General features: G+C 42.4%; 1 protein-coding gene, 1 long non-coding RNA gene and 1 pseudogene across 2 annotated transcripts; 1 reads left to right on the top strand and 2 right to left on the bottom strand.

Annotated features, from left to right (window-relative positions):
• Positions 1 to 3,927: 3,927 nt before the first annotated feature.
• On the bottom strand, positions 3,928 to 4,745 carry LOC148032839 (uncharacterized). The gene is made up of 2 exons (XR_015691768.1): positions 4,515 to 4,745; positions 3,928 to 4,431 (listed from the first exon to the last, which is right to left on the bottom strand). It is a non-coding gene; the product is annotated as an uncharacterized LOC148032839 (long non-coding RNA).
• A 2,999-nt stretch (positions 4,746 to 7,744) lies between these two features.
• LOC148032838 (uncharacterized) lies at positions 7,745 to 17,747 on the bottom strand (the record flags this gene model as incomplete). The annotated part of the gene is made up of 2 exons (XM_087683967.1): positions 7,745 to 7,873; positions 17,694 to 17,747. Coding segments are annotated over 2 exons (183 nt in total), but the record flags the coding sequence as incomplete, so codon positions are not given.
• A 1,537-nt stretch (positions 17,748 to 19,284) lies between these two features.
• Positions 19,285 to 26,634, top strand: LOC148032837 (triose phosphate/phosphate translocator, chloroplastic pseudogene; annotated as a pseudogene).
• Positions 26,635 to 27,073: the final 439 nt, after the last annotated feature.

The following is a 27,073-nucleotide window of genomic DNA, read 5'->3' as shown; positions in this document are numbered from 1 at the left end:
ATAGTAGAATGGTCGACATACTTGAAATTATAGTATGTCTTAAAATTGTTTTTCACAACATGGTGGAGCTAAAATGGAGATCGAAATGGTCTCAAATGGCAAAAACATAGTGGGAATGCCCTAAAGAGTTCATTTACAAAATACACGTTATTTTTCTTATTCATCAAATCTAATCTAAGATTTTTTCTCTATCCTACTTCTAATACCTCCACATGCGCTATTAAGAGGAAGAGAAAGAGAATGAAAGAGCATCTTACGGATTGCTTGCTTGCCTGAATCATTGCTCCTTCTCCATCACTTTAGCCTTCAAAACTAACTTCTCTCAATGGGCTGCTTTAATACCATGTTATGAATTGCATGGTGGGGAGACTTGCTTGAGCTTTTTAACCGAACACACATTATATACAAGAAAAAGCTCACTCAAAAACACAAAGAGAGAGAGAGAGAGAGAGAGAGAGAGAGACCAAAACATGTTCTTCATGTCATAATACAATATGCACAAAGTATAGATAAGATACAATAGGAAAGAAAGTGTCCTACTAAGTTAAATAGTACATATTTAATTGGTGTTATAACTATGTAAATTGTAAATAAGTATCACTAACCAAATATAATAAGTAATAAGTCAATGGCCACGTGAAGATCATGATGATCACTAAAGTGCTAAGTATAAATATAGGGACCTATCTCATCATGTAATCCATCATCAATGCCTGCACTTACTGAGCTTGCCATCTCAAGAAAGAGTAAGGTAGTGAATGACACAATATAAAATACTAGTTTATATGTCAAATGTGTAAATGACCAAAGTTAAATTATTGGTCTATTACTAGTGTGCTAAGACTTATTTTGAGTTACACAAGCCTTCCAAGCAAAAAAATCTCAAAAAGTCACGTTTACAATAAAATGGTATTTTCAATTATTCTAAAGAGATTTTGTAATTCTACCATGTTCGCTTATCATTGATCAAGTCTATTCGCTTCGATTTGAGTAACCTAATGATTCTATTTTGAGTTCATATGTGAAAGTTATGATCGAACCATGCACAAAAAAAATAAATACAAAAGAGATAAATAACAAGAGTTTGAAAGGCAAAAAGCATGAAAAGTATCAGTAAAAAGCAAGCCTTAACTATTGTAAATAATTATAAAAAGAGATACGAGCCATTGTTGCAAGCTTGGATAGATAAACAAGTGATTTACTATTGTGACTAACAAGGCTAAAGTAAAAGACAAGTAGTTCTACCTCTTTACATATACCTTTAGCCTAGAAAGACCTATCTAAAGAGGTTATTTTTGGGTCAGATCTGAAGATATCTTTACCTACTGATTAAGTGAAGACTAAACGTTTTCCTTTGTACTTGCTATTTTAATTTCTTTTTGGCTATTAAAGAAGAACTTAGCTATCTCAGATAGAATTTGCCTTAGCCATCATCTTAAATGTAATGTTTTCAACTTGAAAGAATTATTGTAGTTGTGCAAAAAAATAACATAGTAGCATGTTGGATGCTTCAATTTTTTCTATTTAATAATATATTCAAAAGCTCTTATTCTAGCATTTCTTTCTTCCATTTATCTTTTATTTTCCTTGATTCCAAGCGAATTTAGAGCTAGACCTTTCCAACCCCTGACAACATTGAATAGTGCCATTTGATCGCACAAGAAAAATGACCCTTTTTATTTTTGAGATGAAATACACACATTTACACCATTATAAGGAGCACCAACTTTTTTCCTATGCACAAATAGGAAAGTTCGTAAGCTAAATGAACAAGAAAGCTTGATTACACTAGGATCCTCCTCCTTATTAGTGATCATACCAAATAGGAGCAATTAATTCTTAGAGTGGAAAAGATCCCAGACTTTCACGAACACACCATGTGAACATATTTATCTAACCAAGTGATGTGACCAAGCAAAGTTGAGCCCATAACCTTATGATTATCTGCTTATATGCTAACCAATAGATCACTTTCGAGACTCTCTAAAAGCTCCTCTTCCTCGTAAAATTCATTGGAGGTGTTACTTGGTATTATAATCATAAGAAATCATATGCATGTGTGTGTGTGTGTGTGTGTGTGCGCGCGCGCATACGTGCGCATGCATCTACACACACACACACACATGTATATACATAGATACATGTGTGTGAGTATGTGTGTGTGTGTTAGTTATAAAACTAAGCATGAAAAAAGAGCCCAAATTATAGAATCGATACAAGCAATTGAAATAATAACCAATATACTCATTCACAATATTATCATAGCCAAGGCATATAAAAGAGGCACTTCATAACAACAAGCAACCAAAACATGAACAAGACAAAGATGCTCAAGAGGGAGGGGCATTGCCTGCTACCTGCAAAATCGAACACAAGATTGTTAGTAAGAACTAGCTAATCTAACCTGCATTGCAAATGTCAATTGCAATACTGAGTTGCCATGCCTAATTTCTCCACCAAAGAACCAAGTTTTACATTGTTCATGTCCATGAAGCAATGAAGGCCAAATAAAGGGAAGTCCCGTCCTTGATGCATATATGCAAAATAGATAACAGTTGATGGGTTGGAATGCTAAAGGCCATGAAAAGTATGTATTTATAGGCCATCAATAAGAGGGAATGGCTTTCTAAGTAAGGGGTATATTAAACATTGAAGGAATGATTAGTAAACTATGATAGGGTTACCATATAATCATGGGGTGAATGTTTAGCAGAGTTGAAGAGGATGTTCTCAAATTTTGGAAAGAAAGAGGCAAGTAGTATACATGCAATGGGTAAAAGGACGAGTAAAAGAAGAAGAAAACCTAAGGGATAAAAGAAAGAAACTATAAGAGCATTAACACGCACACGCACATGAACATTATGCAAAAGGGAATGTTAAATTGATATGCAAGAAAGAATTTATAAGTAAGAGAGAGAGAGAGAGAGAGAGAGAGAGAGAGAGAGAGAGAGTGTGTGTGTGTGTGTGTGTGTGTGTGTGTGTGAAATGCAATATGGGGTTATGTCATACTTGAGTGATAGTAGGAATCAATTGTAGCAACCAAGTACCTAGGTAAGGGGTTAAAAAAAATTTAGCATTACAAGTTAGGAGGAAAAAGTGTCCATGGCAGATTTAGTTTAAGTGATGAATTTCAAGCAAATATTCTAAGATAATAATCAACTGGATAAGGGGAGGAAGGAAAACTTATTGAAAAAAACAATTACCTTTTTGGGCTTTGGTATACCAATAGGGTATACCGTCCCACCAAGAACCATCATTGCCTAAGGGATGGCTGATTAACAAGACAAATTCATATTAAACTATAGGGACTCATGGTATAGCCATAGAGAGTGGCTGTGTAACATTGTCTTTCATTGCCCCATAAAAATTCCTAGAATTAGAAGAGTTTTCAACCATATATAGACTAGCAAAGCCCGCAGTATTTATACTTGGTAGAGAATTATGTAACCACCAAAGCATTGGTTCAACTTATACCCCCAAGCCTATATAACAACCAGAGATAAACCATTAAGATTGAAAACACAACAGCACAATTAATGGGGCCAATGGGGCCAAATACAAGTGCCAAATGATGAAGAGCAAACCCATATGATAAAGCTTTTTAACAGTTTTACAAAAATTGATAAAGACAGATTATAGATGGTTAAGGACAGCACAAGCCCATGTCTTTAAGACCTGTGAAGTATTTCAATACTATTCAAGAAATATCAAACAACATTACTGAGGTAGAAAATAGTTGATAAATAGACACTACAATGAGATGACACCATAAACTAGGGCCCATATTAATATAGGAGTTTAGAATGCTGGAAAGGCACTATGGTACCAATTTTTGCTTCAATATCGTATAGTTTCCTCCAAGGGAAGGGTGAGATAACAAACAATATGGGCTAGCCATACAAAGATGCATTGAAGATCATGCATATCATTTTTCAAAATAGAGATAAATTGAGACTTGGAATTTTTTAGAAACATAATAATACTATATACATGGAATTGATCCAGCTTCAACAGCTAGAAGGGAGGATGGGAACACAGAAGCTAGGGGCCTGTCATTCAGCCAGCCATAAACACAGCTGCATCAAATATCAAACATATCCGAAGCTAGTAGAACGATCAGTTAACCATTTTTGTGAAGGATTGGAGCTAAAAATGGCATGATGGCAGTGAGTATATACCCAGTGCATGAAGGAATCGTGTGCCCATCATTGGAGGTGAGGAAAGGAAAACAACAAATGCAGATGATAACGAAGGGAGGCAGAAGGAATGGCAACTAGATGGTGGGGGGAATAAACCATCATTTTGATACAATAGACTGGTATTCATAAGGCGGAATGAATAGGCCAACGTATTGCAGATCATACCTATCATAGTTTAATGTCAGGAGCAATTTGCTCAAACAAGTCCTGCTGCGACGAGTGTTGTGTAACCCTGCAAATAACAACGGATGAGAGAGATTGATAATTGGAAAGTAAGCCAGAGTCAGTCGTGCGTCATTTGAAGAGGAGTAAAACCCTTTGGCAGCCATCGTGGTAGGTTGCGCACAGCAGAGTGTGTGCCATGCTAGCCATGGCGGCGAAGCAGAAGTAACATCCCTTTAGCTATCATTCCAGGATATGTAGAGGACGGCAGCTAGCGTACCATCCATGGGAGTGGGCCTCGTGATGAGGCTATGAAGTCGATCGAAAGGGGAGGAAAGAGGGAGGGACTATGAGAAACGCACTAACTTAAAGAGAGTAGGGTTAAGGTTTCCTCGTAGGGGGAGCTTCACACTAAGGATGGTTTTATAGGGTTGGAGTGATTAGGGTTTGTAGAGTAGGGGATAGATATCGTTAGTGTGATAGGGTTAGTTGAGAGCAAAAAACATTTTTTCCTAGATTAAAGGTAAGGGGAGGAGACTTTGATTTGAGGATATTCGTAGATCTTACAATTTCCATATGAACATACTTATGTATATATTTATATACATGTATATTTACCAATTTGTGTAACACTATGCATATATAAAAAAGAGTTAAACAAAAGTTCTTTGTGTATGGTAATGACATAATGAGATAAGATATAATAAAAGAAAAAGGTGATGTTCAAGGGGGGGGGGGGGGTGTTTAGGGAGGAAAATTGATACTAGATACAAGGGTTTTGAAAGAAGAAGGGTTGGAATAATGCTTTGCTAACTAATGCAATACTTGTGAATAAGTGATGGGATAGGGGTCATTGGGTATTGTGCCTGAAGAGGAGTAAACATTTCTTGTGTAGATCAAGATATGATAGTATAGAATCTTAATACAATGCTACTGTACTTGTAGAGAGAGAACAACTATTCATGTAACCCACCATCATCCCATACCATAAGTGTAACGTGTCCACTCGTCCACTTGTGGGACACGTCTTAGCAGCCCATCGGGAAGAGAGTCTAGAAAGCACCGCTTGGCTCGCAAGGAATGTTACAGGGTTTGCAATCTAGGTCTTCCCGAGTCTGCCCCGAGCGGAAGTATCCGGCCGTTCCCACTTTAGGACCAACTTGAAGTCAGGGTTTCTTTCCTATCAGCAAAGTCTCTAGAAAGTAGCTAGTGTCGAGCTCCGAATGAACCACTTTGCGTGGGAACAACGGAGTCGAAGTGGATTTATGCTGCACTTGGTTCATGGAGAATGGGAAATGAGAGGGATGCGAAGCTCAACCTCCCTACCCATAAGGCATAGTCCAATTATGTTCCCTTAAAACAGCATAAATCGGGATTCTAATTCTACTAATGCTAGGTCTTCATAGTCTTGTTATCACGTATTTTGAGAAAAGTTCCCAGCTAACCGGGACCACCCTTCCTTAGGACGGACCCAAGTCACGTCCATCGCACATTCCTCGAGTTGCTTAGTTATCTAATTACCTACCACATTATGTTTGACATGCAAAAGCAGCTTCCTTAATTAATCAATTTAAACACAGGTTCCTTCATGTAACTTAGGCACTAACACAAAAACAATGTCAAGCAAGTTTCTTTTTCAAATATCTGATCTTTATTTATCATAGTCCCGGAATACATCAAGTATCATGCCCGAAGGCTATCCCAGCAATCAACAGGATTGCTACTCCAAGTTCCGTCCGTAGACTAGTACACGGGCCTCGAGATCCCATCTCAAGTCACGTCAGCCTCTTGTGCGGGATCCAAAGGCAAGGAATTTACAGCCAAAGCCTCCCTTGGCACCCAAGCGTCCTCCCGCTCCAAGCAGCACCCACGAAGAGACCTCTCACGACGGGTTAGGTCCATATACCTAGCGCGGCTAACAACCTCCTTGGATAGGGCCAGACAGACAGTCGGAGGTAGCTGAACCTGCCTCTCCCTCTAGGCTTTTAACCTGAAGCATTAAGTGTTTTGCCTTGAATTAGTTCATTGAGCAAAGAAGTTCAAACAATGTTCCTAAGTGTACAATCACGATCATTTTGAAGGCCGTTTGTACAACCAACTGCTTCGGTGTGATTCCTTCTTCTCGAATGCTCCTAGCATTCGATCCTGGATTCTTCGCGACTTGGCGAGATTCCAAGGGCTTGGCAAGCTAGGTTGCTTGTTTCCCCTTTTCCTTTGGGTTAGGGTTTGTACCTTAACGACCCTAATTATCCTTACCTTAGGTCTCCTTGTAAGATAGATCATGGACAACCCCGTTGTCCTCGGTTGGTCAACTTGCTGGTTATTTCCTAGATCCCTTGTAGTACCTATGTACCTTTATCCTTGATCTTAATTGATCGAGATTGTCTATTCCCTTGACCATGGTTGGTCAAGATGGTTCTGTTTAGAACAAATCCTACTCCGACTTAAGTGTAATCTTCTTAAGCCCTCTTAACAATGCTCATAGGTGCTTAAGCTTTTACCTATCCCTCTTGAAGTCACCAAGGACTTTGACATGGGACTTATGGATCTCAGTCCCATTTGGTGAATTACAAACAACATTGAATTTTTCCCAACAACTCTAATGCACTCAACGTAATCCATGCCTTCATTTCAATGCTTACAATTTTTATATAATCCATACGATATTTTATGCCACACATACGAAGGTACTTTCTATGCATGCAATCTTAACATTATCCTCTATGTGATTATTTACATGATCTATAACCTTCTTGAAGGATCTAACTTTATGTGATTATTGTATGAGTCTAGCTGCACTTAACCTTTTCTGCAGATTATTACATGTACCTTAGAATCCTTCTTGCGATACGGACATGCACTTTGTTTCTTTCAATGTCCTTTGAAATGCATTGTAAGCAAGAACTTGTGCAAGGAGCAATGCACTTTATGCAAGAATTTTTGGTAATTTACGATGCAATTTCTAGTCAATTCCACCTATTATGATGACATCTTACGACCGAAATTATCTTGCTTGTTACATACATCACAACTAAGTTCATACCTAGGAAATTGTCAATCACGCAATTAATGTGATGCATGTGAATATGATTTTTCACCGTGATAATTATAATCTATGATTTAATAATAGAACAACCTGGGTTTAGAGTGATGCTTGGATTCCAGTGGTATTGATGCCTGATGATCCGTTCGCGGTTGCGGTGCCACCTTGTTTCGAACCTCCATCCACGCTTGCAGGGATTCCGGCCATCTTTGTGGAACTTCGCTTCGGGGCCATACTCGAAGATGCGTGTACGAGAGATAGAATTCCCACACTCTCCTATGCAAAATTCTTGCTGCCTCTCCTTGAGTGGAGGAAGAGATTGAAGGGGAAGGGGCGTATTTCAGGAGATGTTAAGAGGGGTGTGTGACCTCTCTTTAAGGGAGGGGGAGAAGAAGCTTCCAGAAGCTTCTCGCTCTCTCTCTCTCTCTCTCTCTCTCTCTCTCTTTTCTCCTTCTTCTTCTTCTTCTTCTTCTTCTTCTTCTTCTTCTTCTTCTTCTTTCTCTCCCTCTTCTTCTTCTTCTTCTTCTTCTTCTTCTTCTTCTTCTCTCTCTCCTTCTTCTTCTTCTTCTCTTCTTCTCCTCTCTCTCTCTTCCTCTTCTTCTTCTTCTCTTCTTCTCCTTCTCTCCCTCTTCTTCTTCTTCTTCTTCTTCTTCTTCTTTTTCTCTTCTTCTCCTCTCTCTCTCTCCCTCTTCTTCTTCTTCTTCTTCTTCTTCTCCTTCTTCTCCTTCTTCTTCTCTCTCTCCCTCTTCTCTCTTTCTCTCTCTCTCTCTCTTCTTCTGGGCGGCCTTTCCTGATCACTGGGGGGGGAGGGGGGCGCTGAAATCACGAGGGGGGGTGCTCCTGCCGACGGCATCCACAAGGGGGGGCGCTGTCCAGGATGATGGGGGAGGGGTTGCTATCGAAGACGGAGGGGGGCGTGATGATGCCCGCCATGAGGGAGGGGGGAACTGCCCTTTTAAAGGGGGGAGGGAGGTGGTATGGGGGGAGACGGCTGTTCACAGCCGCCACCCTCCACCTGGGGGGCTGCATGCCCCCCCTTTCTCACTCCTTACTCTCTCTCTCTCTCTCTCTCTCTCTCTCTCTCTCTCTCTCTCTCTCTCTCTCTCTCTCTTCCCTCAGCTTATGATTGAGAGTGGCAGAGCCAGTGGCATCCCACGGGAGGAGAGGATATGCCCCCTTTGCAGATCAGAGGTGGAGAGTGAGGAGCATTTTGTTCTCAGATGCCCGGCATACTCAGAGTTGAGATCTAGATACACATTGAGCAGCTCACTTCAGGGATGTATGACTGATATGGATCAGAAATCATTTGGCCATTTTCTGGGAGAGGCATGGCACATCAGAGAGCAGAGCACACAGTGGATCCCAGTCAGAGAGGGGCCCACCCAGACGACTATTACACAGTTCTTTGAGACAGACAGAGTGAAAGCTAATGTACCAGCCTCCAGCCAGACCTCCGGGCTCACACTACAGCAGGCTGAGGACCAGCGTACCTGACGCCGCACGAGGATCCGTGGGTTTCAGACCCCACAGCCACACCGATAGGAGATCCGGAGGATTCTTGATCTACATCGAAAGCCAGCAGACTGCGATCCGACGACACTCGACACATTGGATCTCAGATTTCCAGTTTGCTCTTTCTCCACTGCCGATGTACCACATCCTGCATCCAGGAGGGATCACTTGCTATTAGCGACTTCGACAATTGCTACTACATCCCAGGATAGTATATCTCCCTGCATCTGTTACATATACACATCGCACCACTTTATCACAGCCGACAATTGTTCCCCTATCACAGCCGACATTTGTTCCCCTTTTGTAGCCATTATCTGGAGTACCAGAGCTACATACGTGTGCATACACATACATGACAGTTATCACACTCACAGCATCGTATTTTCAGTTTTCAGTTTTTTGCTTTTCATTCAGCACTTTTATTTTGGATAGCTGGACCTCATCAGTTGTATCACAGTTTGTCTCATAGGCCAGTTTTGGTCTTTAGAAGACGTTAATATAACTTTCTTTCTTTCTCTCTCTCTCTCTCTCTCTCTCTCTCTCTCTCTCTCTCTCTCTCTCTCTCTCTCTCTCTCTCTCTCTCTCTCTCTCTCTCTCTCTCTCTCTCTCTCTCTCTCTCTCTCTCTCTCTCTCTCTCTCTCTCTCTCTCTCTCTCTCTCTCTCTCTCTCTCTCTCTCTCTCTCCCTGCCATGCAGTCGGTAGGGGGAGGGAGAGGGAGAGGGAGAGTAAAAAATTTTGAATTAATTTTTTTTTAAAAATTAAGAGGGGTTTCGCATGGGGGAAGGCACGAGGATACGAGGGATATTACATCCTCTCCCCTTAGAGGAATCGAGATGTCCTCATCTCGAGAAGACCTGGGGGTATTGTTGGTGAGAGTATTTTTGTCCATCCAGGTGGCATCCTCTTCTAGATAATCCTTCCACTGGATGAGATATTCTCTCAAGGTCCTTGATCTCAAATGCCTCTCCCTAACATCTAGGATTCTATCGGGCCATAGCTCAAGGACTCGTTAGCTAGGCATTACAATTTGCTGATCATCAAGTACATGATTCAGATTAGGTAGATACTTTTTCAATAGGCTAACATGGAATACATTATGAATCTTTAGAGTTGCGGGCAGCCGTAGTTTGTAAGCATTAGGCCCTAGGCACTTGGTAATCTTATAAGGTCCATAATACCTCGGACTTAGCTTCTTGTACTTTCCCAAGGACAGTGAACTCTTTTTAGGGTGTACACGGATGAAGGCCATATCACCTTCAACGAAGGATCTATCTTGCCATTTCAAGTCAGCGTAAGCCTTCTGTCTATCCTTGGCAGCTTGAATGTCTTGTATTATTGATTTGATTTGATCATCCATGTCTTCCAGCATCTGTCTAGAAGCTTCTACCCTCAAAGTTGGATCCAAGAAGTTCAAAGGGGTGCGACAATCATGCCCATACAATGCTTGGAAGGGGGTCATCTGAATACTCTATTGGTAAGAAGCATTGTAGGCAAACTCAACCAGTGGTAAATATTGAATCCACTTTTTGGGTTCGCGCAGCAGTATGCCTTGAGCATATCTTCAATGACTTGATTGACTCATTCTGTTTGACCATCAGTTTGGGGATGGTAAGCTGTACTGAAACAGAGTTGAGTTCTAATAACCTCAAAGATAGCCCTCCAGAAGTGTGATGTGAAGAGAGAGTCATGATCACTAATGATTCTTCTGGGTAACCCATGAAGTTTGAATATTTCCTTGATGAATAATCTTGCGATGTCTAAAGCTTTATAGTTCGTCTTGACAGGGATGAGATGTGCGACCTTGGTGAGCATATCTACTACAACCATAATAGAGTTATATCCTCCCTGAACTTGGGGTAAGCCAACAATGAATTCCATACTAATGAACTCCCATTTCATTTGTGGAATGTCCAGTGGTTGCAATTTCCTAGGCATTTTAACATGTTTTGTCTTAATGCGTTGACAAAACAAACATTACGTGACATATTTGAGTACGTCTCCCCTGAGTCTTTCCCAATAATAGCTCTTTTTTACCGCATTAAGGGTCTTGGCATAACCAGGATATCCTAAGAAAGGGGAGTTATGGGCTTCCCACAGTATCTTCTGCTTGAGAGTTTGGCTTGCAGGGATACATAATCTTGTCCCAAAGTAGACAAGCCCACTACTGATGGAGAATTCTTGATACTTCATCTTTAGCTTCGGGTCTTGATCCTTGATGGGGATCTCCCTTAGCATTTTCTGATAGACGGGGTCATGATATGCCCCTTCTTTTGCTAGCTCAAGGATCAGGTTGTTTGGCATTGATACCTTTGTGGCTAGAGACCTTACCGTTGATGGATCTTGTAAAATAAGAGAATTTAGAAATGCCTTTCGACTAAGTGCATTGGCAACCACATTCCCTTTTCCAGGCCTATATTTGATTTCAAAATCGTATTCTTCCAGCACTTCGATCCATTGACGTTGCCTCATATTGAGCTCATTCTGAGTGACGATCCATTTAAGACTCTTGTGGTCCGTTACTAAGGAAAATTTGTTACCTAGCAAGTAATGTCTCCAAAGTTTGAGAGCATGGATGACAGCCAATAGCTCCAAGTCATGGGTAGCATAATTCCTTTCATAGCTCTTCAATTTTCTTGAAGAATATGCTACGGAGGTGACCTTCTTGCATAAGTACACATCCTAAAGCAAGTGCGCTAGCATCAGTTACCACTTCAAACTCCTTACTAAGATCAAGAAGTTTCAGGATGGGTGCTAATACTAAGCTTTGCTTTAGTTTGTCAAAGCTGGTCTGTTCAACAGGTGACCATGCAATTACTTCTTGCTTCTTTGGTAGATCAGTCAAAGGTGCTGCAATCAAAGCATAATCTTTGATGAAAATTATGTACCACCTTGTCAACCCAAGAAAACTTCATATTTCTTTGATAGAAGTTGGTGTTGGCCATTCCAGAACGTCTCTGACCTTAGCTGGATCTACTAAAATTCCTTCTGCTGATACAATGAATCCCAGATATTCAATCTGTCGCTTGAAAAATGTGCACTTCTTCTTCTTGGCATAAAGCTTGTGTGCTCTCATTGCTTCAAGAACAATGCAAAGCTGGGGTTCATGATCTTTTTCATGTTTCGAGTGGACTAGGGTATTGTCAAAGAAGACGAGTACGAAGTCATCAAGATAGGGCCTAAAGATATCCAGCATTAATCTGTTGAAGGTAGCAAGAGCATTCGTCAACCGAAATGACATCACTAGGAATTCAAAGTGTCCATACCTCGTACTAAATGCAGTCTTCGGGATATCTTCTTCCTTGATCCTTATCTGGTAATATCCAGATCTAAGATCTATCTTTGAGAAGATCTTCGCTCCTTGAAGACGGTCAAGTAATTCATCTATTCTTGGGATGGGGTATTTATTTTTTATGGTTGCCTGATTCAACCCTCTATAGTCAATGCATAGGCGTAGCGTTCCATCTTTCTTCTTTTGGAACAACACTGGAGCTCCCCATGGTGAACTTCTAGGACGGATGTAGCCTTGATCTAACAGTTGCTTGAGTTGCTCTTTCAGTTCGATAGCTTCCAGGATGGACATCTTATATGGCCTCTTTGCGAGATCGGTGCAGCTCCTGGCACAAGTTTGATTTCGTGGTCAACTTCCCTTTGGAGAGGGAGTTCTGTCAGATCTTCAGGAAATACGTCTGCATATTCCTTTAACCATGAAGGTTCTTCTCCGGATTCCTAATTCTGATCTAGCTTGTTCAGTTTAATCAGATAGACAGGTAGACCCTTTTGAACACATTTTATTATCCGTGTTGCTTTTGCCAACTGTATTTTTGGCTTACCAGCCTCACCTTAAGTCGTGACTAGTTCCCCTTCAGAGTTTCGGAAGGAAACTTGGCCCTTCCCACAGTGGATGTGGGCATCATTGGGTATTAGCCAATCCATTCTAAGTAAACATTCATGGACACCTAGGTTCATTACCCTGAATCTCACAGAAGTTGGCTTCCCACCCAGTAGGAATCTCACCTTAGCAGTTTGCCTGGTACAAGTGACCTCACGACCATTTGCTAATTCCACAAGTAAAGTAGGTGCATCTATTGTGGCTATCCCTAATCTCTTTGCACAAATTGGTGAGATGAAGGAGTATGTACTGCCACAGTCAATCTAGGTTTTGAAGCTTTTACCTTGATATTCTGATGAAGTTTGAATTACCGAAAATTCACGATTTGGACCCTTCTTGTGAAGAGTGGCATGAACCGTTGCCCTCTCCATGTCAACATCCATGGATGGATCTTCTTCATTGTCCAGCTCCTTGTTAGAAACACTGGAGGTTCTCCCTTTGGCCATAACGGTGGTTCCTTGGCCATGAGCGGCTCTATTTTGACCTTGGAATTGCCCTTGGCGATGTCCTCTGCTAAGCTTGGGACATTCCCTCTTGAAGTGTTTGGGCTCGTTGCAATGGAAGCAACGTGGGTTGCAATCATTGCTTTGTATTGGAGCAAAGTTGTTGACAGCATTGGCCCCAGCTTTCTTTCTTTGGCCCTCGTTTTGACCCTACGATCTCTTACTCTGAGCCATAGGCATACCCTTATTCTAATCTTTGTAAGGCCAAATCCTGTTGTTCCTTGGTTTGGTTTGCACCTCCTATATTATTGGAGCAGCTCGAATGAGTGCATCTTGTAAGTCCATTGGGCGCATTGATTCCAATCGAGTGTTTATGGGTGGATTCAACCCAACATAGAATTTTGACACCTGTTGTGTCATATCCATTGGGGGTGCATACTTTAGAAGTGAAACGAACTTCGAATAATATGCTTCAAGGGATAATCCTAGCTGCTTCAAGTCATAGAATTCATTCATCTTTTGTGTGTGATAGGCAGGTGGCAGATACCTCCCTCGCACAGCTTCCTTAAGCTTATCCCAAGTGATTGTCCCCTCCGAGATGGCTTGGTCTCTGCACCACTGTTTCCACCAAAGTCTCGCTTCGCCTATAAGCTTAAGTTTGGCGAGCATGGCTTGGTTAGCAGGTGCAGTTCCTACTGCCTCAAAATAGTCATCCATGAACTCAATCTAGATCTCGGCATCAGCTTAAACAGTCCTTCCCTTGCCATCAACTCGGGTGGCTTAATTTGTTTGAGAAGGAATTTCTTCTCTTGAACCACAGGTGGACTTAGTGCAGGAGTCGGATTTGGAACCTGCACTTGGGGTTGTGTCTGAACAATAAGATTCGTTATGTTAACATCTTATCTCACGTTCCCATATTATGTTAATATGACTAGCACAACTTTTTAGCTCGGTGATTTAATCACTTAACACCTTAGCTAACATTTACGATCAAGATAGACAATTGTAAAAAGTCTTATTTATTCATGGAGGCATAACCCCTTGAGTACATTTATTTTGGATAAGTAGGATAGGCTGATTGATACATCAATTTGGGAAAAATAGGATTGTGTTACAATTAGCTACAGGGACGGAATAATAATATGGAGTGGGGTCATGGATTTTCAGGAAACGGTAAGTCATAGGAAGCTTGGGGTATCCCTTCCTTTGATACCTGTTCTTCTCATAGCGCCCTAACACTTTAATTCAGCAGAGATCACCTGGGTCACTTCTTCATAGACATACTTGTTCTGCTTGACTTGTTGACCGCTAACGTGCAAAGTTGCATTTACGCGAGCTTCGACAAAGATGAACAGCTTCACGATCTTTAAATCCTCCATCCACTTGATTCCATTCAAGTTGGTCTGAAGGTACGCGAGTCGGTGGGCTGCTATGTAGTATATTCCTGAATCTCATGTCCATCTCCGCTCCGCATACAGGGGCGAATGATTATAGATGCGATCCAAAATATCCATCATGCCAAGCCTCTGGTGATAGTTCAAAGCGTGCATTGCAGTCATGAACATGACTTGGAACACCAAGAACTTACTCCATTCTTCGTGACTCTGCAACCCAGCATCCATAAGTGAGTAAAGAAATGTTTTCAACAGAAAACACAGCTCTATTATGCTCACCTACCCCTGTTTATCCCCTTATTCCCTTTATTTTCCTCTATCAAGTTCCCTTGTAATCTTTAGATCTCGTTGGTTCGCTCTGATACCAAATGTAACGTGTTCGCTCGTCCACTTGTGGGACACGTCTTAGCAGCCCATCAGGAAGAGAGTCTAGAAAGCGCCGCTTGGCACTCCCAAGGAATGTTACAGGGTTTGCGATCTAGGTCTTCCCAAGTCTGCCCCGAGCCGAAGTATCCAGTCGTTCCCACTTGGGACCGACCTGAAGTCAGGGTTTCTTTCCTATCAGCAAAGTCTCTAGGAAGTAGCTAGCATCGAGCTTCGGATAAACCACTTTGCGTAGGAACAACAGAGTCGAAGCGGATTTATGCTGCACTTGGTTCATGGAGAATGGGAAACGAGAGGGATGCGAAGCTCAACTTCCCTGCCCATAAGACATAGTCCCATTCCATTCCCCTAAAACAGCATAAATCGGGATTCTAATTCTACTGACGCTAGGTCTTCATAGTCTCGTTATCATGTCTTTTGAGAAAATTTCCCAGCTAACCAGGACCACCCTTCCGTAGGACAGACCCAAGTCACGTCCACCGCACATTCCTCGGGTTGCTTAGTTATCTAATTACCTACCACATTATGTTTGACATGCAAAAGCAACTTCCTTAATTAATCAATTTAAACACAGGTTCCTTCCCGTAACTTAGGCACTAACACAAAAAAATTGTCAAGCAAGTTCCTTTTTCAAATATCTAATCTTTGTTTATCATAGTCCTAGAATACATCAAGTATCATGCCCGAAGGCTATCCCAGCAATCAACAGGATTGTTGCTCCAAGTTCCGCCCGTAGACTAGTACACGGGCCTCGAGATCCCATCTCGAGTCACGTTGGTCTCTTGTGTGGGATCCAAAGGCAAGGAATTTACAGCCAAAGCCTTCCCTGGCACCTAAGCATCCCCCTGCTCTAAGCAACACCCACGGAGAGACCTCTCGCGGCGGGTTAGGTCCATATACCAGGCGCGGCTAACAACCCCCTTGGATAGGGCCAGGCAGACAGTCGGATGTAACTAAACCTGCCTCTCCCTCTAGGCTTTTAACCTAAAGCATTAAGTGTTTTTCCTTGAATTAGTTCCTTGAGCAAAGAAGTTCAAACAATGTTCCTAAGTGTACAATCACGATCATTTCAGAGGCCGTTTGTATGACCAACTGCTACGGTGTGATTCCCTCTTTCCGAATGCTCCTAGCATTCGATCCTGGATTGTTCGCGACTTGGCGAGATTCTAGGGGCTTGGCGAGCTAGGTTTCTTGTTTCCCCTTTTTCTTTGGGTTAGGGTTTGTACCCTATCGACCCTAATTATCCTTACCTTAGGTCTCCTTGTAAGATAGATCATGGACAACCCCGTCATCCTCGGTTGGTCAACTTGCTGGTTATTTCCTAGATCTCTTGTAGTACCTATGTACCTTTATCTTTGATCTTAATTGATCGAGATTGTCTATTCCCTTGACCATGGTTGATCAAGATGGTTCTATTTAGAACAAATCCTACTCCGACTTAAGTGTAATCTTCTTAAGCCCTCTTAACAATGCTCATAGGCGCTTAAGCTTTTTACCTATCCCTCTTAAAGTCACCAAGGACTTTGACATGGGACTTATGGATCTCAGTCCCATTTCGTGAATTACAAACAACGTTGAATTTTTCCCAACAACTCTAATGCACGCAACATAATGTCATGCCTTCATTTCAATGCTTACAATTTTGATATAATCCATACAATATTCTATGCCACACATGCGAAGGTACTTTCTATGCATGCAATCTTAACATTATCCTCTATGTGATTATTTACACGATCTATAACCTTCTTGAAGGATCTAACTTTATGTGATTATTGTATGAGTCTAGCTGCACTTAACCTTTTCTACAGATTATTACATGTACCTTAGAATCCTTCTTGTGATACGGACATGCACTTTGTTTCTTTCAATGTCCTTTGAAATGCATTTTAAGCAAGAACTTGTGCAAGGAGCAATGCACTTTATGCAAGAATTTTTGGTAATCTATGATGCAATTTCTAATCAATTCCACCTATTATGATGACATCTTAGGACAGAAATTATCTTACTACATACATCACAACTAAGTTCATACCTAGGAAATTGTCAATCACGCAATTAATGTGATGCATGTGAATATGATTTTTCACCGTGAAAATTATAACCTATGATTTAATAATAGAACAACCTGGGTTTGGAGTGATGCCTGGATTCCAATGGTATTGATGCCTAATGATCCATTCGCAGTTGCGGTGCCACCTTGTTTCGAACCTCCATCCACGCTTGTAGGGTTTCCGGTCATCTTTGTGGAACTACGCTTCGGGGCCATACTCGAAGACGCGTGTACGAGAGATAGAATTCCCACACTCTTCTATGCAAAATTCTTGCCACCTCTCCTTGAGCAAAGGAAGAGATTGAAGGGGGAGGGGCGTATTTTCGGAGATGTCAAGAGGGGTGTGTGACCTCTCTTTAAGGAGGGGGAGAAGAAGCTTCCAGAAGCTTCTCTCTTTCTCTCTCTCTCCCTCTCTCCCTCTCTCTCTCTCTCTTCTCTCTCTTCTCTCTCTGTCTCTCTCTCTCTTCTCCTTCTTCTTCTTCTTCTTCTTCTTCTTCTCTCTTCTTCTTCTTCTTCTTCTTCTTCTTCTTCTTCTTCTTTTCTTCTTCTTCTCCTCTCTCTCTCTCCCTCTTCTTCTTCTTCTCTTATTCTCCTTCTCTCTCTCCCTCTTCTTCTTCTTCTTCTTCTTCTTCTCCTCTCTCTCTCTCTCCCTCTTCTTCTCCTTCTCTCTCTCCCTCTTCTTCTTCTTCTTCTTCTTTTTCTCTTCTTCTCCTCTCTCTCTCTACCTCTTCTTCTTCCTCTCTTCTTCTCCTTCTCTCTCTCCCTCTTCTTCTTCTTCTTCTTCTTTTTCTCTTCTTCTCCTCTCTCTCTCTCTTCCTCTTCTTCATCATCTTCTTCTCTCTTCTTCTTCTTCTTCTTCTTCTTCTTCTTCTTCTTCTTCTTCTTCTTCTTCTTCTCTCTCTTCTTTTGGGTGGCATTTCTTGATCAACGAGAGGGGGGGCTGAAATCACGAGCGGGGGTGTTGTTGATGACAAAGGAGGGGGGGCTACTCTTGCTGACGACGTCCCACAGGGGGCGCTGTCTAGGACGACGAGGGAGGGGCTACTGTCGAAGACGGAGGGGGGGTGTGATGATGCCGGCCACGAGGGAGGGGGGGAACTACCCTTTTAAAGAGGGGGGGAGGGAGGTGGTATGGGGGGGAGACGGCTGTTCACAGCCGCCACCCTCCACTGGGGGGTTGCATGCCCCCCCTTTCTCACTCCTCTCTCTCTCTCTCTCTCTCTCTCTCTCTCTCTCTCTCTCTCTCTCTCTCTCTCTCTCTCTCTCTCTCTCTCTCTCTCTCTCTCTCTCTCTCTCTCTCCGCCATGCAGTTGGCAGGGGGAGAGAGAGGGAGAGTAAAAAAAATTGAATTAGTTTTAAAAAAATTAAGGGGGGGCTCGCATGGGGGAAGGCACGGGGGCACACGGGATATTACACTAAGGACTCTTGAAGCGAAGGTCGCGTATAAAGGGATCACCTCCCTTCATAGGAGTGGTCCCAATGTACACACCAAGATTATTCACAAGAGTGCTCGCAATTGTACAAGGTCCTATTAATCAGTTGTAGATTAGCTTTCAAAGATCTAGAGATAAGTTGGAAAGGCATGCTTTTTCAAAGCCACAAATCTTTGCACTGGTATCTAGATTTGTATATGAGCATTGATGGTAAAACTATTGGAATAAATGATTGGACTAACTTGGGAAAGGATTACTGTGTGAGACAAATTAAATTGGTCGATTACTACTTCTATGAATGTATCATATATAGTGGAAGGGAAATTTGTCCTTTTTGTCATAAGTTTGAATGGAAAGGACATTGGGCAAGCAATTGAACTACATATTTAGAAAGTGGGTGGCACAAGAGATGAAGTGACCACTCTCAAAAAAGTGAAAGGAACTCTTCGAAGTATCAAATTGTAGAGAAACACTTGGATCAATAGAAAAGATGGATGTGCATTGTTAGGTGAGAAAGATAGTAGAATTTGGAGTGTTAATTAGGAGTAGATCATCATAGAATTTGTAGGCATGCAAAAAATGCTTCAAGGTATCAAATATATTAGCAATGGCAAGCCTTTTGTAGAAATCATACTTAAAAGGCAAAGATAAATACTACACCATACAAGGGAGCAGCTAAAGCCCATGGGTATACCATGGTGTTGCCTCTTGATGCTACAGATACAGAAGGCGGGGACTTTTCATCCCTGGCTATATAACTAAAAGTCCAATGGGGTTTTTAGAAAGATATCCAGCACTGGTTCTAGTTTCCTTCTGCCATACTCTAGGACATGTGATGAGCAATGTCTCGTTTGCAGTTGTGGATGTGTCAATCATACATACCATTAAAGCTTTGGAACCTTTCTTCAATGATGTTGCTTCTCAATTTGTTTTGGGCCAACAGATTCCCTTCAAACTCTAGTTGTCTCTGGCTCCAGTCGCGCACTTGGTGTATCAATGGCTTCTTTGATGGAATTATCTTTCAAATGGACTGGGTTTCTCAATGCAATGACTTCTAATATTGCATTTACCTATAGAAGTGTGTACTCCAAAAGAAAGCAATGATAGATGGATAGCACAAACCTCTATGCATATATTTCAATCATAGCACTGCTTTTCTATATACCACTAGCAATATTGATTGAGGGCCCTGCCTTAATGCCGCATGGATTTGCTTATGCCATTGCTAAAGTTGGTATGAAAAAATTTGTGATGGACCTTTTCTAGGTTGGAATGTTCTATCTTTTGGCAACAAACACTTTGGAAAGAGTTGCACCTCTCGATCATGTTGTTAGTAATGTCTTAAAGCAAGAAGAAGATAAAGAAATTTCCACTCCTACAAACAAAATGTTTTGCAAAAAAATTTCCATCATGGATCATTTTTTCGCAAAGTGGATCTTTCCCATAGTGGATATCAAATTCCCTTAGTGGATCTGCTTCCCATAGTGGATGTAACAAACCCTATCGAAAATGTAAAGTTTCAAGCTTGACCTAACTAAGGCTGCCAAAGAGCTAGTCTCCTAGTCCATGTCCGCATGTAGGGGGGCATGCCAATAGGTGTAGGAACTCATCATTTGAGGGGGGGTGTTGAGAATAGCAAATGTGCTTGCCCATAGAGGCTAGATGTATGCCGTGAAGAGGTTAGAAGATAGACAAAGGATGTATTCTCTAGGAAGAGATGTCCAAAATCCCATAAGCACAGTGAGGAACAGTGGTACTACCCAAAAGCTATATACGCATGTACTTGACACTCATTTCAAGGAATGGTACTATCAATTTGAGTCACTCAAGTTTGTGTTTATGAGTCCAATCTAATCTAACTTGGAACCTAATTCACTTGAGTTACAATTCCCCATTCTGATAATGTATCGTGTGTTTGACTTGCATCCACCATAACCGATCTAATTCTAGGTCCGTGTTTTTCAACAAAAAGGGCTAGGGGGTTAGGAACGGAGCCGGCCAACCATGGCCACCGAACATGCCTAACTCAAGGACCCATAGGTGTGCAGTGATTGTGGCACTCATGAAGTGAGGTGTGTTTTTATGCTTACTATTTGATCTTCTTTTCCTTCCTTGCTCTTGTCTTTCTTTTCTCTCTCTTTTTCTTTTGCTTATTTCATTTTTCTTTCCTTTCTTGCTTTTTTTCTCTTTTATTATTTTTTTAAATGTGCACGAGGAACTAGTCTCAGATTTAGGGTCGTGAGAGGAGGAGGATGGGGGCTTAAGCGATTTACTAAGGAAGTTCCTACCTTGCATATGGTCCATTAAATTCATGCATACATTCAGAGGAGTTGTTGACAAAAATGGATGATTACGCCTATTGAATCGACTGTCATTCATGTCCTCTAGTAAGGCCATGCAAAAGGATGGGAGGAGGGTGGCTCTCATCATGAGTGTGGCCATAGCGCAACTATCTATGCTAGCATTCAAATCAAAAAATAGGGGTGGTAGACGGTATTCATGAGAGATAAGTAGTTGCTTAAGCAAAACCCTAAGTAACCTAAGGTAGTTACATGTTGTGATAAAAGCACGATCAGGCCAGGAAGAGAATTTGCTAAGGAAGTGGGAGATGGAGAGTCCTAGGTCATTTTCAAAGAATACAAGGGCTTCCTCTACCTTTGTAGCATTTACATTGTAGATTTTAGGAAAATCATAACAGCCATGGATGTCGGGGTTAAAGTCCACCCCTACCCTTCTTGGATATGGCATGTATGCTGGGTTGTTTCTCTCATAGGATAGAATGCTGCAAAATGATATCCATGCATCTATGTTCCGGTCCCAAATTCTTGGCCTCCACTTCGACTATGACTCCTACTCTTTGACGGACTTGGGCACCTCCATGACTTTGTCTTCCCAATAATCATGTGTCTCTGTCCCCCACAAAGTTGGATTTGTCTCTCATTCTGCACTCCACCGATCCCCGAGCCTTCTGCACATGCTAATCACTTCCTCCACCACTTTATGGGATAATTATCAGCTTAGTGTGGGTGGGTATCAAAAGGTAAATTTGAAGGTCTTGCACTTGTTTTCCCACTACTCCCACACTGCGAGTTCTAGGTTCCAGTTGACTGGAAAACATTCTTATTTTTGTGAGATGGGAGCTTCCAATATTGCTAGGGGTTGTGCCCTTAGTCTTCTGCATGCTTGCTCCATCATCTTCTTCCTTCTTTTCCTGACCTCCTCCTTTCTTTCCACCATTGCATCCTCGAGTGGCACTTCCTGGTCTTGGAGAGGGTGGTTAGGGGACTTGTTCCTTGTCTTGTTGCCTCACTTCAAAATCTTGCCCTACTTCTGGTAGTAGGAATACATTTGTTGCTCTTCTTCTCACACTAGCTCTTGTGGCCCTTGCTCCTTCGCATACCCTAGCCATTCCATCTCTTGGTTGTTAGTCCTTCCCTTAGTAGGTACTCCCTTTGCTCTCATAGGCTTAGGTTTTGGTTCTTCTTCATGAGCTTGAATACACAAGCTGTGCCTTATGGTCATGCGGGTAATTTATTGTTTCTTCTATAGGGTTTCAATAGCCTTCTCCTCTTATGGATGCATGACATCTAAGATGGTGCTGAGGAAGGCACCTTGATGGGCTTCCATGCTTATCTTCATGGCCTCTACTTCCCTACTTTCTATCAACACCCTATTCCCTTCGGCATGGGCTAGACGGCCTACTAGTTCTCTCACTCTCCCCTTGCTTTTGGTGACCCATTCTTTTACTATTTGCTTCATTTCCTCCAGATTTTCATTCTACCTTCATGCTAAAGCCACCATCCTTGGTTTTAGCTCTCTCCACCTCTGGGGGGTTGCTTCTTCCTTCTCCCTCTCCATGTGCTTAATCTCCCTTTCTAGCCTTCCCTAGTCTTCCACCTCTACCACTAACCTCTACTCCTTTTTTTCTATGTCTCTTTGGAGCTGTTTCTCTCTTTGGGATTTTTTTGTGTCTGCTACCTCAAGTTCCACCATTGCCTTCTCTACCCTCTTCAATTGCTCTCTCAACTCCTCATGTTGCACGAGGATGAGCTTGTACTCCCTCTACAACCCTATCAATTCCTATCGTTCCTCTTCGAGCCTTGCCAATTATCTTTCTCTTTCTTTCTAGCCTTGAGTTCTTCCTTCAATTTGTAGATTTCTCTTTGGTATCATGCTACTTGGCAAGTCCTTTCCAACTGGAAGGCTACCAATGCTTCTCTTTTGACTTCCAATTCAATTACCATCATTTTCTTATTTGCCTTTACCCTGTGATAAGCTTTTTGTCATACTCGTCGTAGCCCATGGATGGTGCGGTGTTGTTGGTACGATCGTTGTAGATGCCTCTCTTCTCTGCCCCTCTTGGGGTCTTGCTTAGATTCACAGCATCTGCAATTGTTGGTCTCTTCATCCCAATCATTGGAGCTCCCCCACTCGGATCTAGGGCTATTTTCTACACCTTGTTCATCATGAGGTATTGCACCCAAGCCATAAGGTTGGTTGCATCCCTTGTGCTAGTGACGTCTTGGGTGGTTGTGGGAGTTACAAGTTGGGGCACTACAACAGGTGTGGGAGTGGATACAATTGGCCCTTGCCCTCGCCTTTTTCCATCGGCAATGGTTCAGTCTTTGACACTTTGTGTTTGTGCTTGGGCCTTCTTCCCTTGGTGGACCCATCGCGGCTAACTCCTCATGCCTCAAGGGCTGTTCCACTGACATACAGATGGCTCGAGCTAAATCTTCCTCTTCCTTGTTTAGTATCTCTTTCGCCTCTGCCTCTTCTTTCCTCCTTCCTTCTTCTTCAAGCCTCCTCGACTCCTCTTGAACCCTCTATAATTCAGCCTTTTCTTCCCTTGCCATTCTTTCCCTAGTCTCTTGCTGCTACTTTCAAGGGGTCTTCTTTGGCCTCCTAGGCCCTCCTTGGCCAGATGGTACCTCTAATTCTCTACCCTCACTCAATCCTCTCACTCAATTGCTCCTATTCTTGGGGTGGCAACCTTTCAGGTGTCTCCTCCACTTCCTCTCTTTACCTTCTCTCCCTCACCCTCTTGGATTATGGCATTCAACACCCCGCCAAACCATACGATGGATGCCTTTGATGATGACTTCTTCCTTATCGTCCCCGTTGTGGGAGCCGAAGACTCCCGACCCGCTCATCTTGTCCCTATGGCTAGTGCCTTTGTCGAAGCTTCAATGGTTGTTTGGAGGTAGCCATTCTAGTTCACCTCATCCACGGACTTGGCTGCAAGGCTCTCTAATAGGGGCACTCCAATTCTGCTCATCAAGACATTGTACCTTTGGCTAGAGAACAGGACGTGGATCAACTTTGCCTCCAACCTCACTTCATGATCCAAGATGTCGACTAGGCTAATGCCGTCATTGGTGTGGACTAAGGCTTTGTCCATCCCTAGCATGCCATAAACGTCCCTCTTAGGTTATGTCTCAACCTTATTGACCAAGCCCAATGCTCTTTCCACCACTTCTAGGCTCAATTCCACCTCGACCCTGTCGGGCTCTTCTCCTCTTCTCATTATTATGGTGCTATATTTCCTATTGGTGTCAAAGCTCCATAGAAACTCCACACACATGCTATAGTCTACAGCTTGTCCAAGTTTCTCCACATACTTTTCCAAGTTTCATTGGTTGACAAGCTGCTTCACGACCAGTTCTTCCATGACCAAGTCATCCAAGTTCATGATGTTTCTAAACTTGAACCGGTTAAAGGCCCTGATCTCCACCGTTAGGTCATACTTTGCATGTTCTTCTTCTATGAATGGAATATTGCCCTTATCTTGGCATGCTATTGTAGGTTGCTACCACAATACCACAACTTACCATTATTTTTCTTGAGATAACTCTTGCAAAACAATAAGTAGATATAATGATTGTAAGCCATGGAGAGGTGAAATGCTTAAGTACTGAATAGAGACTTTGGCAAGGACTCCACACAATCCAAAAGAAATTATGACAATTTTCCTCAATCATAAATTGGTTTTTATTCCTTTAAACATTGGTTGAGATTCGAGACATGTTTTACTTTCCACCTTACCCCCTTCCCCCCCAAGGAAGGATCTGAATCCTTCCTAGGATTGGAGAACAAAGGGTTAAGGGAATTAAGCATAGTTTTTCGATGGTTTACCATTGCATTATCCAAACATAGAAATGTGGGTTATATTCTAAGTGAGCACATGATGGTCCATGTCATGAGGTCTAATACCTATGTGCGTAATGTAGGTCACAACATCAATGAGAGGAAGTCACCAGTGTTGATCCTACTATCTCGCAATGTGTGTAGCTCTTCCTCAGTAAGGACTTGGTCTAAATAGGGGATCTTTTAAGGGTCGATTGTGAGTGATGGCCAATACTCTAAAGGAGGTAGGATCCACATAAGTGGGGTCATACTTAGAGATTTTGATGGTCCGTCTGTACTACTTGGCATTGGTCATAATTAGGAAGCCCTCTTATTCCCATTGAAGACGGAGAGCATACCATTTGGGTAGAAAGGAGGAGTCAATGATGGCCAACCTATTAAGTTCTTCTAGCTTTTGGTCTCTGGCAAAGACTTTGCTCTTGCTATAGGAGGTGATTAGCCTTTGTCTATGAGCTTGCTCATGAGAAAACTTGATGGCAATCAATTTCTCGGCTACCATGGGGAATTTAATGGACATGAACTCGAATTCCTCCCAAGTAAATGGCATTGTGTGTAGATTAGTTGCTAAAGGCTCATCTAGGAGGCCTAGGTCATCGGCCTAGGTCTAGGCCTAGGTCTAACCTTTCGTAGCTTTTAGCGAGCATCGTGAAGGTAGAATCTAAGCATCTAATGCATGTGACTAAGTCATCCCTCGTGCTCATAGCTAGATCAGAGACCAACATAAGAATACATCTCCGCTCATAATAAGAGTGTTTAAGGCTTGTAGGTCATTGGGGTTTGACTAGGATGGATAGCTCAACAACAAGTGGTGTCTCTCGCTTCAACTGATCCTTGGGGGGTGGGCTAGCCACTTGTGTGAGGGGCTTGTTTTGGGGCTCAAGTGTTGTGCCACTTGTTGGTTTTGAAGCCTTCGAGATGCTAGCAGTGTTAGCTTGGGTTAGTTTGGGAACATCTGGTTGCAATGTTGGTCGATAGACCTGTTGAACGGGTTTGGGCTTTGACTCGAGTAGTTTAGCAAGTTTAGGTGGCTCACCAATCTTTGGAGATGGGCTAGTAGCATATGGTTTAGGGTCGTCTGTGGTACTCTTGGTCTTAGGTACCCAAATCTAGTTATTGCCCTCATAGTAGCCTTGTGTGTACAATAGGATGGTAGGTACCCATTGTGGCTTGACTGCTCATCGGATTCTAAATTACCAACTGTGTCTCCTACACTTAGGATGTGATGTTTGGAAGTTATGGGTCCTTATGGGTTAGCTGTTGGCTGGTAGTGATTGGCATTTAGGTACCCCTTTTAGTTTTTGTTTAGTGGTCTTGCATCAAGGGAGTTTTGAGGTCTTGGCAAGGCGCGATAAGTCATGATCCCCCTCCTAAGACTTCATGCTAGATACTACTATCGGTGGTGCTACTGGCTTGGGTGGATCCATGTTGCCCTTGCTATAAGCTATTACTATCCTCACAATGCCAATGGCGAGGTGAATGCATTGCAAATCGTAGTCGATGTTGCAATGTGCACACTTTTTAAAAGCGTATCCTAGCAGCAATTCTTTACCTATAGCATTGGTGTTATGTAGCACATAGAAAATCATGGGCACGCTTTTAGTCTCGATAGAGACAACTTCTTTGCATTTTCCTAGAAGAGGGTAGGAATGTCCCCTAAAGGGGTTGAGTTTAGCATTCGTGGGCTGTAGCTGGGGGGCTCGCCAATGAGAGTCCAATGCTCATAAGTAAGGATGTTGAAGTTAGCTCCCTCATCAATGAGTGCGTCAACATTACATGTCTTTTAAGCAGCAACTGTGATTCATAAATAAGCAGGTTCTAATGCCTCCTCGTTCATCCCCTTGATTTCCATGATGGTGGCTACTCTCACATTGACAGGTGCCTGCAGCATGGCCGTCTTGTGCAACGGATGCGTTGGGGGGTAGTACTTCTTGAGATGACTGTTGTTAAAGAAGCCTATGCCCTCTCTGTCTAAAGTTTCGAGCTCGACATTGCTTGTTTGACTAATATTGCAGACTTTAAAAGGCCCTAATCCTCTGAACTTCATCTTTTGCTTGTGGCCCTTTACACTGAGTATAGCAATACTAGGTCGCCTTGCTCAAAGTCACGTCATTTGACATGCATAGATTAGTGCATGAGTAGCTAGGAATCGCATCTCGTTAGAGAGAGGCTCCAACTCTACTAAGTGTTTGGTCCATGCTTCTTTCCCTTCCCATTACTCTTGTACTACCACTCTCAAGCTAGAGACAAAAAACTCTAATGACAGAATCGCTTCGGTTCCATAGGTCATCTTGAAGGATGTTTGCCCAACTGATGTCTTATAGGCTATCCTATAAGCCCATAGTGCTGCCATGAGTTTGTTATCCCAGTCACACTATGTGAGGCCGAGACTACCTTAGTCAAGATATTCACTA

This window comes from Lygodium microphyllum, chromosome 8 (assembly GCF_053477565.2).
Source record: "Lygodium microphyllum isolate KBCC chromosome 8, Lygodium_microphyllum_v1.1.10, whole genome shotgun sequence".
Taxonomy (NCBI): Eukaryota; Viridiplantae; Streptophyta; class Polypodiopsida; order Schizaeales; family Lygodiaceae; genus Lygodium; species Lygodium microphyllum.
This window is presented reverse-complemented; position numbering and strand designations above follow the sequence as displayed.